The 15,912-nt window shown below is 38.5% G+C and overlaps 1 protein-coding gene across 1 annotated transcript in view; it reads left to right on the forward strand.

Moving 5' to 3' along the window:
- The window catches only part of PCDH11X (protocadherin 11 X-linked), a gene marked incomplete at both ends in the record, with an annotated part of 447,205 nt that overhangs the window by 306,437 nt on the left and 124,856 nt on the right, over nt 1-15,912 (forward strand). The window contains one exon of the mRNA XM_080624421.1: nt 1,724-1,922. Coding sequence (XP_080480547.1) covers nt 1,724-1,922 — 199 coding nt within the window. The remainder of the gene's footprint in view (nt 1-1,723; nt 1,923-15,912) is intronic.

The raw sequence follows: 15,912 nt of genomic DNA on the forward strand, positions 1-15,912 counted from the left end.
TATAGTGGTTGGAAAAGAAAATGTGTTACGCTGCCATGAAAAAGGCAAAGCAGTAGTGGAGCCTGCAGGAGATGTGAAATGATCCTTCTGCTCTACTCCACTCTTTAAAGATCTCAGCTGAAGCTCTGTAATGAGTTTTGAGCTGTGCACAGGCAGGCATGTGTGAGCGTGTGTGCAAGGGGGAGCAGTAAGATATATCAGAAGGCACACAACTGATTAAAATAATCAGGTCTGTTTATTCTGAAGCAGACTAAAGTGCCAAATGCCAGAAGGATGAGTGGGAATAACCAGACCATGATGGATGGGGCTGAAGAAGTGATTTATTTTGTAACAAGAAAGAGGCAGGTTAGACATTAGAAGAAAACCTCTCCATTAGCAGTGGTGAAGTGCTAAAACAGATTTTCTGGGAAAGCCATGAATTTCTCACTGCTAGCTTCTAAGGGTTTTCACTCACATCTGTCAGGAATTGCATATGTAAAGTTGATCTTGCCATTTTCTTGGCTGTACCACACTGTACAGCAGCTGTCTGTGGGCATATGTAGTAACGTCACAGTGATGAAAAGGGATTTTGAAAAGTAGAGGAACTTCACTTCTTAGCAAAAATGTAATATAAGTGATGGTGTTCAACACCATCACCTATAGGAACCAAATATCTAGGGACCTCTGGCAACATCTGCTCTGTTATAAACACTGTATATACTTCTTTTTGCATAATTGCATCAAAAATCTGATCTCCAGCTTTTACTAATCCCAGGGGTTCTGGAGCTGGGAAGTTTTGCATTGCCTTTCAAATGGAATTTTGTGTAACATCAAGCTAAGAACATTTTGAATTGTTATTTTGGGTTTTTTTGAATCTTCATGTTTCTAAAACACATTGAAATAAGACACATGGAAATGAGCAGAGGAGCTGCTTATTTCTTTTTCCATTTTCTTCTAATACTGGGACAGATTTACATTTCAGTTATCCAACTCCTAAATCACACAGAGTCATTTAGGTGATGAAAATGCTGTCCTATGCCTGAGGCATCAGGTTCTTCCTTTCACCTGGCCCTTCCTTTCACAGCAGTGCTGTGACACTTTCCCTCCTCAGCTCTCTGTTTTCCAGCTTCCAGCCATTTATAGTTGAGGCAGGTCTGTGGTATAACAGAAATCAAAGGGGTTGTAATGAGATATCTGAAGGAGAGTAGTGGAACCTACTTTTAAATCATTGGTTTAATGTCTGTGCAAATTAAAATTGTTTGCAATACATAAGGCTTGTCATTGTTTGTTCTTTCTTCTGCCTTAGAAGAATTCAGCAACATTAGATGTGTGTAGCATTTTTTAGGCCCAAAAGTGTGGAGCAGCTTTTAATGGGAAAGAAGATGTTTTTTGAAAACTAGAAAACTGAGCAGTGAAATAAATTGAGCCTCAAAAAGTGATTGAAATCACCAAGTCAGGATACAAAAGGCATCCAAGGACTTATGAAGTCTGACAGAATCTCTTTAGTTTGAGGTGTCTTTCATTTTGCATCAGGGCTTACATTTTTAAAAACCAGAAGAAAGCAGTGCTGTCAGGTGGAGCGGGTTTGAAAGCAGGCTGCTGCTCATGAAAGCCTGAAATTGTGCACAACTCCAGATAATGCGTCTTCAGCAGATAACTGAAATAATACATTTCCTAAATTGGTTGCATTAAGCAATTACTGATACTGTAGTGGAAACCATATAATTTTCTTCCTTCCTTGTAGCCTCAGCGCCGTGTCACATTTCACCTACCAGATGGCTCCCAGGAAAGCTGCAGTGACAGTGGGCTTGGAGATCATGAACCCACGAGCAGTGCTAGCACATCGCACCCTCTGCCCCTCGGCTTCCCCCAGGAGGAGTACTATGAGCAAGCTTCACCCAACAGCCGGACAGAAGGAGATGGCAACTCAGACCCGGAGTCCAGTAAGTGATGAACTCTGGTCATCTCAGTTGTTAAATCATTTGAGTATCAAAAGTGGGCTTCTCATTCAAGCAATTATTAAAACCAAACATTGATTTTAATATGGCCAAGGGCACCCCATATTTCTAAAAATGTGAAGTCTGACCGCTGAAAGTAAAACACTCTTGAGCTATACAGAGTTTATGGATAACCTGGTATTTTTATAGATCTGCTGTGCTATACACAGAGGAGCTTTCTGATGAGGTTAACACTGTTGCCCTTACAGTCATAAATACTGTGCTGAGGGACTTTATGCTTTTTAATGTGTTTCCCTACCGAACGCTACTGCACATTGTAGTTTGTTTTAACGGGAAGGACTTTGGGATGCTGAGTAGATCTGTAAAGACACTGCGGTCTCCAGAAATGAGGGTTTCTTGATTTCTCTTTTGAGAGCAGCTATGGCATGTAGTAATAATAATCACCAAAAAGTTTGTCATCTAGTTTCTGCGGTTATCACTGGCTTCTCATGACACTGAAAACAGTTAAGCAAAATCAATATGAGCTCAGGACCATGCTAAAACTATGAATACTGACTGGTTTTGCTTTCTCTACTGTGATGTGACAGCCAGTTGGAGACTCTGCTGTACTTTAGTTAACTGTTAATTGTCCAGGGGCTCTTTATCTGGATTAAATTGAACTGTACCATTGATGAAGAGATACCTGAATGTGTGAAAGCCTCTAAGGGCTTGTTAGCAGCCTAATAAGTGATGTGAAAATACATCTGTTCTGGGCAAAACTTGGCCCGAAAGGTGTATTTCAGCTGCTTTAGTGTGTCATGATGAATGAATTAGTAAGTCCTATGCACTTGAAATAGCTCTGTGTGAGAAGATACCTACATCTTTGCACTAGCAAATACAGCATCCAGCAGAGAACATTACCTCTGACTGGTAATGGCTGACACATTCAGCCTGGCTATTGAAAATCACCTTGCTGCCTTTGCCTTTTGCTGCCTGAGACTGGAGTCTTGAGGGGCTTGTCTGCAGGGATGAGGTCCATTCTCTCTTTTTCTCTAAGTTCATATGCCATTAACCGGGGAGCCTCAGTTTCAGACTTTTAAAAGTTGTAGTTATATGGTTCCTGAAATAATGCCAGAATGTTGTTGGTTTTTTTCTGAGCTGATAGACAGCTGACAGGAACCATCGGAGGTCTTGGATGTTGGGTTAAAAACATTATTCATTGTTTGTTTTTGTTTGTGTATATATATTCAAGGCTGTATTATACCCTTAAGAATAGTCTAGGCAGTCAAACTGAATTCTTTACACAATGGCACTCTAAAGGGCTACTGACATACCTCAAACAAAGTATCAAGTTATATATGTATTGTTTGCTGCTTTTGCTATGCATACTCATGATCTGAACTTGTTTGCCAGCTCTCTTTTGCTATCTGTAACTCTGATATTTATGCTTTGCTGAAGTGAGCATGATGTACATGAAATGTGCATTTGGGTCCTCTCATGCAGAAAGCGTGGGACAGGACCTGGTGTATGAGGAGTTGTTAAAACAGGCATGTGAATCCTGTCTTGCCTTTACAAATAGGCTCAGTGCTTTTTGAGCTCAGTCTTTGCAATTTCAGAACTATGGATGATGACTCTTCTACAGTGTTGCCCTAAAAGCAATACAGTTCTGACATCTGAATATCATTGACACATAACACTGTGGAGAATAAGCAGATGTCTGATGTCTTTTCAAGTGTGAGGTTGAAAAAAGTTTCATCACCCGTCTTAATTACCTGACAGTTCAGTTTTAAACCCGACATCACAGTTTAATTAGCATTTATGTTACGTGAAGATTTTTTGCTGTTCTAACTTATAGCTTATTGAAACAGTTTAATTGACACAATACAGTGTGATGTTTACAGTGTAGAGAGCGCAGTTTGCAGTCCTTTTTGGTGTTTTATGCTTATATTAACGGCAGCATCTAGTGGCAGAAAAAGAGCAGATATAAATAGATGTTGGTATACGCTCTTATACATCTAAATAAAAAAGAGGGGGAAGACCCACAGCATATTTTTATTCAGTATACTGCTGCAAAGTGAGTTTCTGTAGGTGAGGTACCAACGTATCTTGTGTGCTGATATGAGATCACTCAGCCTGAGCTTCATTTTGTTCACTTGTACATGCATGACACAGTTAATAGCGAAAACCATTCTGAATTGGTAGTTTTCTCTACAAACATGCTGCTAGTTCTTTGATTGTTGCTTTTTTCATCTAATTTGGAGTGGCATGATATGTTCAAAGTATCTTTATTTTTGTTTCATGGACCAAAATGTTAATGTGAAAAGACAAAGAAATATATTGTCAGATAATCTGAGTAGAATTCATATAACAGAATAAGCATGGCCTTCATTGTCTCTCAAGATCTTTAATATCTGACCTGTCTTAATCTGAAACTTTGTCAAAAGCATTAAGACTGATTAATCATCTGATGGTAGTTTAGTTCAACTTTGCCTACCAAGGAGACATAGAGTTGGCCTGAAACAACTTCAGTAACATCTATAGCCTACGAAGATGTTAAGGAGCTTGTGAAAACTGATGACAGGTGCCACATCACTCAGAGATATATTCAAGTGTTTTCTCCCTTTTTTTTCCTGAACACAGTTCTTCGGTTTTCTTTGTTTCTCTAATAGTGGAAATTATTGTATTTTGGAAACTTTCCATTTATTAGCAATAGCAAAGCATGTATTACACAACACTGCAAAAGATGACCACAACTTAAAATAAAAAAATCTGAGAAATATTGGGGAGAGGAAGCCTTACAAATTCATATCCAATATAGGACTGAAGCAAGGGGGAAAGAATAATTGTAAAAGCGTTGTGGCTAGAAAAGTATGAGCCAGTTCTATGCACACCTTTAAAATTAGTTGACTGTACTAATTAAAATTAGAAATAGGCTATTTAAAATGATTTGTCTTCTCTTACTTTAGTTGTCATCTCAAAAAAAGCATAATGTGCAGTGTGGTAGGTGCATCATAAGGAAGAGATGCCAATAAGCTGTCACACTAAGTAAATACTAATATAAAAATGTATGTAGGTTTGTAGAGAACATTATCCTTAAGTAACAGCATTAATATGTGTGGTATTCATATATTTTCTGCTCATAAATTGCTCAAGCTAATAAGGATGCTCCAATAATTCCCTATGCTAAGGATTCTGTAGTGGCTGTAAGCAGTAAGGTTGACGAAAGAGACTAAAAAGGTAAATGTTATGCTTGGTTATTTAGTTCATGTGACATATTAATGACACATGTTTATGCTTCACCTGCTTTTATAGCTTTATCAAAATAATCTGGGTTGTTTTTTTTTTTTCCCCTCTAGAGAATAAATCTATTTTTCTTACTTATTTGGAGAAGGTGGAATCCACCCAGTTGAGCTAAGAAATTGGGCAGAGTAAGAGGAATATGATTGCAACTTAGGGGAAAGCAAAACCAACCAAAACCACAAACAAACAATCAAAAAAAGCCAAACAGAAACCCAGAAATCTGAAATTAAATGATTGCAATTATGTTGTATAAATAAAATTAAAGTATCAACAAAGCTGGCTGAAACTTAAAGGAGCAGTCAATGAGGCAAATCACACTGAGATGTCAGGTATTTGAAGAGGAGAAAGCTGGTGTCTTAAGGAGAGGGGGTCTCCATAAGGATATTTAACATGAATTAGTGGGTAATAAGCAAAGAAAGTTGTCTTGAACATCAGAAGGTGTAGAGCTAAGGAAGGAATGCCAAAAGGCGAGCTGATAGGCACTGTAATTTCATGGTTGCTCTGAGCTGGTGTTGCTAGAGGCATCTATGGCTGCTTGTTTGGATCTCCTAATCACTCTTTCTCCTGTGGCAGCACAAGCAATTGTAGTGCTGCTTGGATCAGCTGGATAGAAGAATTCATCTGGGTTCAACCTGACCAAAGGGGAAAAAGTTATTTATAAACAGATCGGTTCCCTGGTTCTATTTATTACATGGTACACTACTTGTGGACAGCAAATGAGGAAAAGAGGAGCTGGTGCAAAGCTTATGCTGGCTTTAAGTGATCATCAGACTTCAAGAGAATTAGTCTTAAGAAGAATTAAGGCTCTAATCTATGGTATTTGGCCACATAAGAAGGAGGTTTGCAGCAAGGATGACATCTGTTCATGATTAAAGATAGCATATTTCTTCTCCAAAATTAAATGAACACTTTCACCTTGCCTTAATTTTTGATAAGGATGATGTTGATGAGAGCAAAGACCGGCTGATGAAGAATGATGATAATGGAAGTAAAAGTCAGAGCAGGTTCAGTGCATTCATGTGGAGGAGAGGAGATAATCTTCCTCCCAGGATATCAAAATGATAGTGTTTTCATTATTTTTCTGTAATTCTAAGAGACGAGGTGTCTAGGAAAAAGAAGTACTCGGGCTTTGCCACTGGAAACATTTACCAGAAAGATAGATACATTCAAAGATAAAACTATAAATGTACCATAGGCTTCGCAAGAATAGTACTGGATTAGCTCTATTATCTCACTTCAATGACATGTATTTTTAATATTGGGTGATACATGTATAGTTAGTCTATATAGATTTAAGAACTAATTATTATTATGACATTAAGGTGGAGCATTAGAAATTAAGAAGGAAAAGACACAGATTAATACAAGAATGGAAAAATCTTCATCATTATCTTCATTAATGAGTTTGGCATTAAAAGTAGGAACTTGTCAATGAAATATTCTGCTATCTCAAAGCCAAGCATCACTGAAAATAGAGGAGGAGGTGTGTATGACACAGGAATTGGATTTTGTTAAGGATTTGGAGTAATAGCAGCTGGATGAAATCTAATAGTTAAGAGTCTTTCTTTTAGGAACGGGTGTAACTAGTGTATAAATCACCAGCTGAAAATGACATAAAGAAAAAACAACTGAGTATTACAAAGATAAACTATAAATCACCAGTACCTAATGTGATTGTGGAAAAATCCTGGGTTACTCATAGTACAGGGGGAAAAAAAAGAGGAAAAAACCCAAGACATTGATGATACCACAACTGGCCTATTACAAATAGTGTTGGCTTCCCACATTAAACGAAGGTGAACTCATGGGAGTACCAGGCATAAAGAAATATTAGTAATAACAAGGGAATGGAATGCCTGCATGCAGTATAAGGAATTAATATTGGCTTGTTAAACTGCAAGGTAAAAGCTGCCTGGGGATTAGGACTGCTCTCAAGTAAGAGAAGAGAATGGGGGCCAACGTGAAGCACTGGGTTGCTTCACAGGCAAGTGAACTGGTGCTGTCTGTAAACCAGCCGAGGCCAGAAATTTGGGGATTTCAAACAAGATCAGTGAGGAAGCATATAAGCAGGGAATGAGACTGCTATCTGGTTTGAAAAAGAAGCTTGATAAATTTATGAGAGGGTAAATAAATTGCCATCTGTAATAGAAGCAAATCTAGTCTGTGATCCGAGGTCCCTTTTCTGTCTTGGTAATATAAAAGCTGTCAGTGAGGATGTTTACTGAGTTTCAGTGCTGTGTTAGCCCTTGACTTCCAGTTCCAGCCACAGGCTGAACACTGGGCTGGCTGCATCACCCAGCCAGCAGCTTCGCCCTGCTGCTGCTGATCGCTGGTGCTGGCAGGGAGTCACACTGGCAGCCTGGACTGTCACAGGCACCATGAGAGGCTTTCCTTAATGACGGCTTGCAGGGTCCTGTAAATCTCGTTGATGTTGCCGTGAAGAAGAAAGGGTCAGTGCTGCACGCTGGTGGCAGACAGCTGAAGATAGGGAGCTTCCTCTCCCTGGGGAAAGTGGCTGCAGTTTTTGCCATGCTGACTTGTCTGATAATCAGAAACTCTGCAGTTGCTGAAATACACTCTTTAAACATCATCAGTAAGACAGCTGTAGCAGCTGGACTTCAGCCCTCATGCTGGAGCACAAGAAAAAGTAAAACTAGGAAGTTTTAAGTATCTTGTTCCCTGTCTGGAAACTGGGGCTAGGTGTGCTTGCCAGAGGTAGGAGGGGTTTTTGAAATAGCCATTTCATTTTTGAAATCCCTGTGTGCTTTCAGTTCCACAATAAGGTTGAAATGTAACAGTAATATTTTAATTCTGTTGTTGCTGAGTTATAAACACACTATAGCACTTAGGTCTAATTTAAGTAAAAAAGGAAGACACTGTCATTAGTTAAAGATAATAAATCTTAGGCTAAAATACATCCCAGTCTACCACATCTGCCCACTGGGTCCTTTTACTTCTACTGTATTGGGTTTTTCTATCCCCACAGCTGAACACTAATAATTAATTCAGAAAGTGCTGAGGTAATTAATCTTTCTGAGGCAATAGAGTTTGATTGATCTACCTTTAATCAAATTAGCTTGTACGTAGGTGGGAGAGTGTAATGGCTCACTACTGTACTGTACCACTTTGTGAAATGCCAACCTTTCTGATGACCTCCTGAGAGCACGCCCATGAATCACAGATATATAAACCATCACAGCAATCATTAAGCGGCTGTTTGATTTAAAAGATGGGGGAACTGGCAGAGATCAAAATCAGAATGTTCTCAACATTCACATTATAAAGTACATCTCCTTTAGAAGTGCAACTTTCTATCTGCATGGCATATGTTTGAGGGCGTTGAATGTCACAGGGCTGACAACTGTGTGGATTTTCCAGATGTTTTAGCTATCTGTTTCTAAAATAGAATAACTATCTACTCATAAGCAGATAGAGTGAAGCAAGCCATCAGACACTGCTATAAAACAAAACATTATGATATTCTTGATTTGTTGATGACTGGAGATTGGAGAAGGGAGAAGAGGTCAGACTGGAGAGGTGAATTTACAATGATACAGATGAGTGGCTTTTGCAAGCAGATTTTCACTTGTACCAAAGAGAATACAGATTTATTCAGAAATAATTCCATGACTTGGTAATTTGACTCCTGAGTGCCTGACTTAAGAGTTATTAAGGCAGCTGACACACAGGGGCAAAACTGGACAAAGCAAATTACATGTAAAAATGCAAAAGCAGAAAGATTATACAAGTCGGACCCTATCAGTCAAGCACAGCGCTGCAAACATAGACTCTGCGTTTGAAAATCCTATACTTCCTGTGAATAAGGAGCACTCTCTATAAATCCTTCTAAAAGTAAATTTTAGATAGGGGAGACCTTATCACCATGTTCTAGTATTTAAAAGGTATCCACAAAGATGACAGAGACTCCCTTTTTACAAGGAGTCACATGCAAACAAGCGGCAATAGTGGGAATGAGTTACTCCTGGGGAGATTCCCTGTGAACACAAGAGGAAAATGTGTCACAATGAGAACAACCAGCCATTGGAATAATCTCCTCAGGGAAGTCATGGATTCTCCTACATTGGATACTTTCAAGATTCAGCTAGACAGGGTGCTGTGCCACCTTGTCTAGACTGTGCTTTTACCAAAAAATGTTGGACCAAATGATCCTTGAGGTCCCTTCCAACCTGGTTGGTACTTTTGATTCTGTGATTCTGTGATTTATTGTTGATACCAGAGTATGATGCTTTAATGTATATTTTCTACTGTTTAAAAACAAGATAAAAGCAAATTTTCTGAAATGCGCCATATATTTTCATGTAAAATCAATGGGGATTGATAGGGAAAATCAATGGGGAATATCTGTTGGATTTTCTAGGCTACATACTGGGATGAAGTAATTCAGGCAATAATAACATGTTTGTGAATGCCAGCTAATGTTCTTCTTGACTGAGGTTTATAATAGAAGTTTCTCTGTCTCAAAAGATTAGAAACAATAGCTCCACCTTGCAGTTTAGGAATCAGTCGTATCTTGTGAAATAATAAGGAAGGCTTTAAAGTGTTTGTTTTGGGGTTTTTTTAATAATAAATGAGATCTGACATCTATACACAGTGATTTAGTGGCAGATGTTCTGTGATATATATTTATGTTATCACTTAAGCTGACATGGTAATGGATCATCCTATTTTTTTCTGTTTGAGGTTTATGAGAGTTTTAAAATACATTGCTATAACAAGCAGCCTGGTGGGTCAGAGGTGGATAGAGCACAAATTTCTTCCCTTAACTTTTTCAAACTCCTTTTAGATCTGACTAGCTGTCATATTTGCAGTAAAATTGGGCCTGCAGTTTAGCTGGGTAAATGGAATCTAATTTGGAGCACCCTGTATCCGGGAGTGTATTAGGGCTTTGATGGTTATGATACCTTGAAAAGTCACAAAGGGCACAGATTAAAACTGAAAGTTTATCTGGAGCATATGAAAGCTGCAGTCATTGATAGAGTTCCCTTCTGGTGACAGCTTTGAAGATGAGTGTATCCTTCCTATCTTAAATCCAGTTATGGATGAGATAGAAGTTTATCACAGGGAAGCAGACCTCTGCAAGCAAAGCAATCCCTTATCTTGTCCACTGGGTTTGCACATGACAAGTGTGAAGACCAGGCACAAGTGCTGGGCGGCAGTGGAAGCCTGGGGTGGCAAAGTCATCCCGCTCTAGCAAGGCTTCCATCACAGAGAATGGTGACCGGTTCTTGACAATGGGCCTTTCTTTGCTTCTGATCTTTATTAGGCCACCCACACAGTAAGATAAAGTTCATATGATGTTTGTGTTTCTGTTGCTTACAAGCCATGAATTCATTTTTTGTCTTCTCTCTGACTCTCTTGTTTTGTCTCACTTTTTCACTTTTTTCTTATTTTAAAAATAGGAAACTGCAGATGATGCAATTTGTTTTCTTTTTTTTTCAAGTCAGGCTAATCAGTGACACTGGGAGGAGATCTCAGCAACATGAAATATTAAGCTGCTTGTTAGCTTCTGTTCCTGTTTTAAAAACAGAAATACGGGAGAAAGGAAGAAAAGTATTTTGTGTGTTTTATTCAATTTAAACCGTGTGGAAAATTGTGTGATTATCATTTCAGTTGAAGCATCGTAAGTTATTGTTTGATTTCAGTCTGATTAATGAACGATATATCAGGAGATATATTTAATGGCGGTCTGCAGCTACCAATCTGTTTTGGAAATTAAACAGAAGAATTGTATTTACTGGACAAAAAAGATTCCTAATTGACAGTGCACTCAAAGTCACATTTGCTGAGTCAAATCTGATCAACACAATAAATCTACTGATTGTTGTCCTTTTTTGTGTAGAGATATGGTCATACTTCAATCTGATGTTTTCCTTCTTAATTGGACTTTTGGTAGGGAAATAGGATCCAATCTTGAGGTATGCATTAGGAGCAACTAGAATTTTTGTTCCAAAAATCTTGTGTGTATCCATATATTCTTGAATAAGGGAGATATTTTTTGCTTTTACTCTTTGAATATCTTTTAGTCTTTTGGAAAAGCAGCATGTTTTTAATAAGCTGCTCTTTCTGTGGTTTTTGAGGTCGTATAGTCTGCACTGTGATCCTTTTATTTTCTGGTTAGTTTTCAAAGCTCAGCTTTGCAGCAGTCAGGTCAAGGGAAGGCTCAGAAACCCTTGCACAGGCTGTGCATCAGGGGAATGCAGGGCTGGTGTCCTTGGTACATGCTGTTGATCCTAACACCAGTTTTTCTTGAAACCTACCGGTCACTGATAACGATAGACACATTCTGAAAAATAAAACAGTTTTGTCTGAGTTGAGCTGGAGAAACCTAGGCAAAATATTTATGATGATACTGTTGGATTTATATTACATCCGAGGTTGAGATTCTCACCTTTGTGTTAGACACCAATAATAATGTTGCTGCTGTCTAGTTAGTGGCAGGATTTTGTATGGTTTGTGTTTTATTCAGAATGTTGTGTGATTCGGTACTTCTGTTATGAAACCAAGTGACAATCTAATTGTTCTTAAGTGTTTTCAGAGTTAACTCTGACTCTGCACATTGCTGATTTCAGCAATGCCCATCGCTCCTATCTCACGTATCCTTTTCACAATTTTCATGTTGCTCTTACCCTGTCTTGGTTATTTGTACGTATCCATTCTCATGTTTCCATTTGAATTATCTGGTAAAATCCCTGGATTACAGACAGAAATTTTGCTATGTATTTGTAGGGTTCTGAGCACAATGTGGCTGCTATACTGATTTTATGCTCACAGTACAACTGTAGTAAAAATCATCAGTAGTACTTGCATAATAGAAGTACTGCAGATCTATACAAATAGCATGCAGTACTAGCAATGCTTTTAAGTGCCTATGAGCTCTTTTTATTTTCATTTCATCCTACAAAAATAGACGTTACCTTGTCTTGGATTGGATTCCTGAAGTTCAGTCACACTGTTAATGATGATGTGAATCGGATAACTGGTCATGAGGTGAAAAGGCAGGAGCCATACGTGCATGAGGAGGGGTGCTAACACTGCTGGGCAGCACGGGCTGAGGGGGAAGGGGGGCAGCATCGTGCTGGTTAGTCTGCAAGTTGCCCAACTGATCAACAGCTTCAGAGAGGTTCTCACAATAAGAAGTTATTTTAACCTGTACTGTCTAGCAGATACTCACCTGTCTGTGCATGGTAGTAACTCAAATTTGCTGACTGTTTTTAACAAATGCTTTTCTGTTCCTCAGATTTGTGTTAGCTCTGTCAGGGTGCATAGCACTGCTGCATCCTGAATAGCTTGGCTTAGATGGGGCAATAGGATGGGATAGTGAGATGGAGCAGGAGTTAACAGCATCTTCCCTTTTGCCTCCTTTGTGCTTGAAAATGCATTGCTTTCTGACATGCCTTGCTGCCAAGCAGCACTGTTGCAGTGCTTGTCCCTGCAATGCTTAAAGCTATACTTAAAGCCTTCGTGCATCAAATTAAAATCCTGTCTAAATAATAATAGGAAGCAACAACCAGTCCAGCTCAAATGCTGTTTCCAGGATATGGGCATGGCTAGCTAACTCTGTATGATCTAGTGTACTGAAATTCCTCTCAACTGAAATAACTCTGTTTCTTTGAAACATCAAGAAGAACAATGACACTATTTCAATAGTTGTTCTTTTATCTGCTTATCTTGACTGATGTTTCAAAACCAGTGTCCCAGAAGATGTGTCCTCTATAGGATGAAATGTTATAAAGTCTATCCCTCACCTAATACTTTAAAAGAAAGCAAACGTTTCTCTACTAAGAAAGGCTTTACTCATGTCAGATACTAATCATACACCAAAGAACTGTTTAGAAAAAGAAAGACAACCTCTGCCTGTCCTCCTTAATAGTAATGCATATAAAGAAAAAGAGTGGCAGTAAAGGGAAATAGGAGTGTGAGAGAAATCGCTTAGAAAACTATGAAAGCAAAAATGGTTTTTATCTTATTAGAACTGATATTAAAGCTTTTCTTTATACACATGCTCATTTTTTTCACTAGGGGTCAAATATCACTGATTACCGATTCTGCTGGGGTGGTGCTGCCGTACATCTGTCTCTAAAATTAGCTCATTATTTCTCATTTTTTGTAAAGATCACAAGAATCTTTCTTTTTATCAGCCCCATTATCAGTCAGCATCGCTCTGATCCACTCCAATGCCAGAAAGTGTTCACAGCACTGTGAAAAAAAAAATGTATGCCAGAGCAGATCTGTAAATAAAGCAGGTCTTTTACTTTTCGTTGCTATGTCCTGTGAAGGGAATCACATTTGGTTATGTCTGTATGTGAAGTCTGAGTTGTTGTATGTGAAATAGGAGTTTAGATGATTAAATTATGATTTCTATGTTTTAAAGAATATTAACAGTTAAATAATCAGCTTGGATATTGAACAGTGCAGTTTCCTTTGGCAGATTCTGAATCAAAAGAGGTTTAACTTTTGGGGAAATGATAGGATACTTCCTTCTCAATTTTACTTTATAATTTTGTTTACATCTCCTAAGCTGTAGAAAGATTCAAGCTATAGAAAGATTTCAGGAGTGCAATGCTATGAATTATTCTGGAGTTGGAAAAGGACAATTCTTTCTTATTTGCTTTCTTCCCCCTGAAATCTTCTGATTTTTTGATACAGTGGGGCTGTTTCTGTGGGGGAAGTTTGTGTCTAGATCATTGTATGACTCCTGGCCCTTAATTTGTGTCAGAATTCAGCAGATTGCCAAATACATGTCACAACTTTAGAAATGTTATTCTCTGTCATCCTCTAACTGGCACAATGAAAGAAAGCACCAAGGAAAGAGCCATGACGTTAGTAGGACTTCCTTTGCTATTGATACCACCTAATATAATAGTAGGGCACTAACATTAACTGCTCAATAAATCTAATGAGTACACTTGGTTTATTTGAAACTGCCTGCCTCTGTAACAAGACATCTGACTCACTAGATCTTAATGCAGTAGGAGATTTTCTGTCTTTAAGCTGAGACGAGGGGTGTATAGTGAGGCCTTTAAGGAGCGTTTCCTTTGAGTGTTTGTTTCTGGCAGAGCCCGTGCTGTGACAGGCATCTTGCAAATCAGAGCTCTTCACACAGGGGCCCAGCAGTTGAAAGCAAAGAGAGGAAGAGAAGGATTCACACTGCATGATAAAAATTGCCAAGGAGACCACTGTCCACATTGTGATAGGATTTTAGGATTTGTTTTCCCTTTGAAACATACTTACGAAGAAATGTGGTTCTGCTTTGTACATTCATCATTAACCTCTGCTGTCAACTTTGTATTTGTAGTCTAATGAGTTCAAGAGAAATTATCATACAAGTAAGCAGATGTTTTGTATTTTGTGTAACACCCATTCTTGCTGAATAAGGAGAAAAGATGATCTATGTAGAGGGACATTAATATTTCTTGTTAAAACATGCTTTGCAGGCTGAAGAAACTCATATACATAATGATAGTCAAAAGTCAGGGAGTAAAAATAGACATTTGTTAAAAACAGCTGTGCTGCACAACTCTTTGACACGAACAGAGGAATGCTTTATCCAGTAAAAATTTGAGAATTTGTTTAAAAGAAACTGTAGCTGCTAATTTTCATCAAGATAGAAGGTTAACAACTCTGTGAAATGCGGGGTTTGCTCTTGTTTCATGACCATGAAAAAATGAAATGATTAACTCTCTGATAGAGCTGCTGTTTCTCTCACAGCACAATTCTTTGTAGCATCGTACTGTGGTTGCAGTGTATTTTTAATGCTGCCAACCGCAGCAATCATCTTAATGTTCCCTGAGAATCTTTCAAAGAAATGCTGACACCAAATAATAATAGTGTTTTAATGCTCTTGCTGTCAGTTATTTTTACTTTTTTTTTTTTTTTTTCCAAGGTGATCTTACAGTCATTGCCTCATTGACCAGTGGGAGCACCAGGAGTGCAGCCCGGAGAGTCCTACACTGGGCAACACTGCAGACAGCACGTGTGATTACCTCTGACGTGCAGACACCGGTTACCCACTGTACTATTCAACTGGAACTGGCATTGCCTCAGTAGATTTCTAGGTTATTTGGTTAGTATAGACTGTATGTCAGAAAAGATCTTGGCTTTTTAGCCAAATAATTAGCAAGCTGAATTACAGGTAGTCCAATCTATGAACTGAGGAATCAGATCCAGACAGCTGCCTGTACTGCAAGGAAAGAAAATAGTTTCTCACCTGCAACATTGATGAAGCTCCAGGACATATAGTACAGTACTATGTTGCATTTATGCTTTAAAAATTGATTACACTGTAAGCATATACTTAGGTTACTATAAGTAACTGTATCTTGCTATTTACAGTGACTGGGAAAAACTGGACCTAACATTCTGCACTAAACAGTCTTTGACTAGTACTGCACAATTTTGAAATAAGCACACAAACAGAGTAGATGGGGGGGTCACAGAAGGATTTTTCTGGTGCAGGAGCTGGAATTGAAACTGTGACCCAGCCAGGCAGACAGCATTTCTAATTCACAGTCACTCTATCCCTTTCCTCCTAGGAAATGTACTTTAATCCATAACCATTATGCATGCGGAGGTGAGATGTTAAATACAAAGAATTGCTTTTAAATAATAAGCTTATGACAGTAACCAGCAAGAACAGGGATCTCAAGGTTAACGATAGCATTCCTTCTTCAACCTA

This window comes from Psittacula echo, assembly GCF_963264785.1.
Source record: "Psittacula echo genome assembly, chromosome: 8".
Lineage (NCBI taxonomy): Eukaryota > Metazoa > Chordata > Aves > Psittaciformes > Psittacidae > Psittacula > Psittacula echo.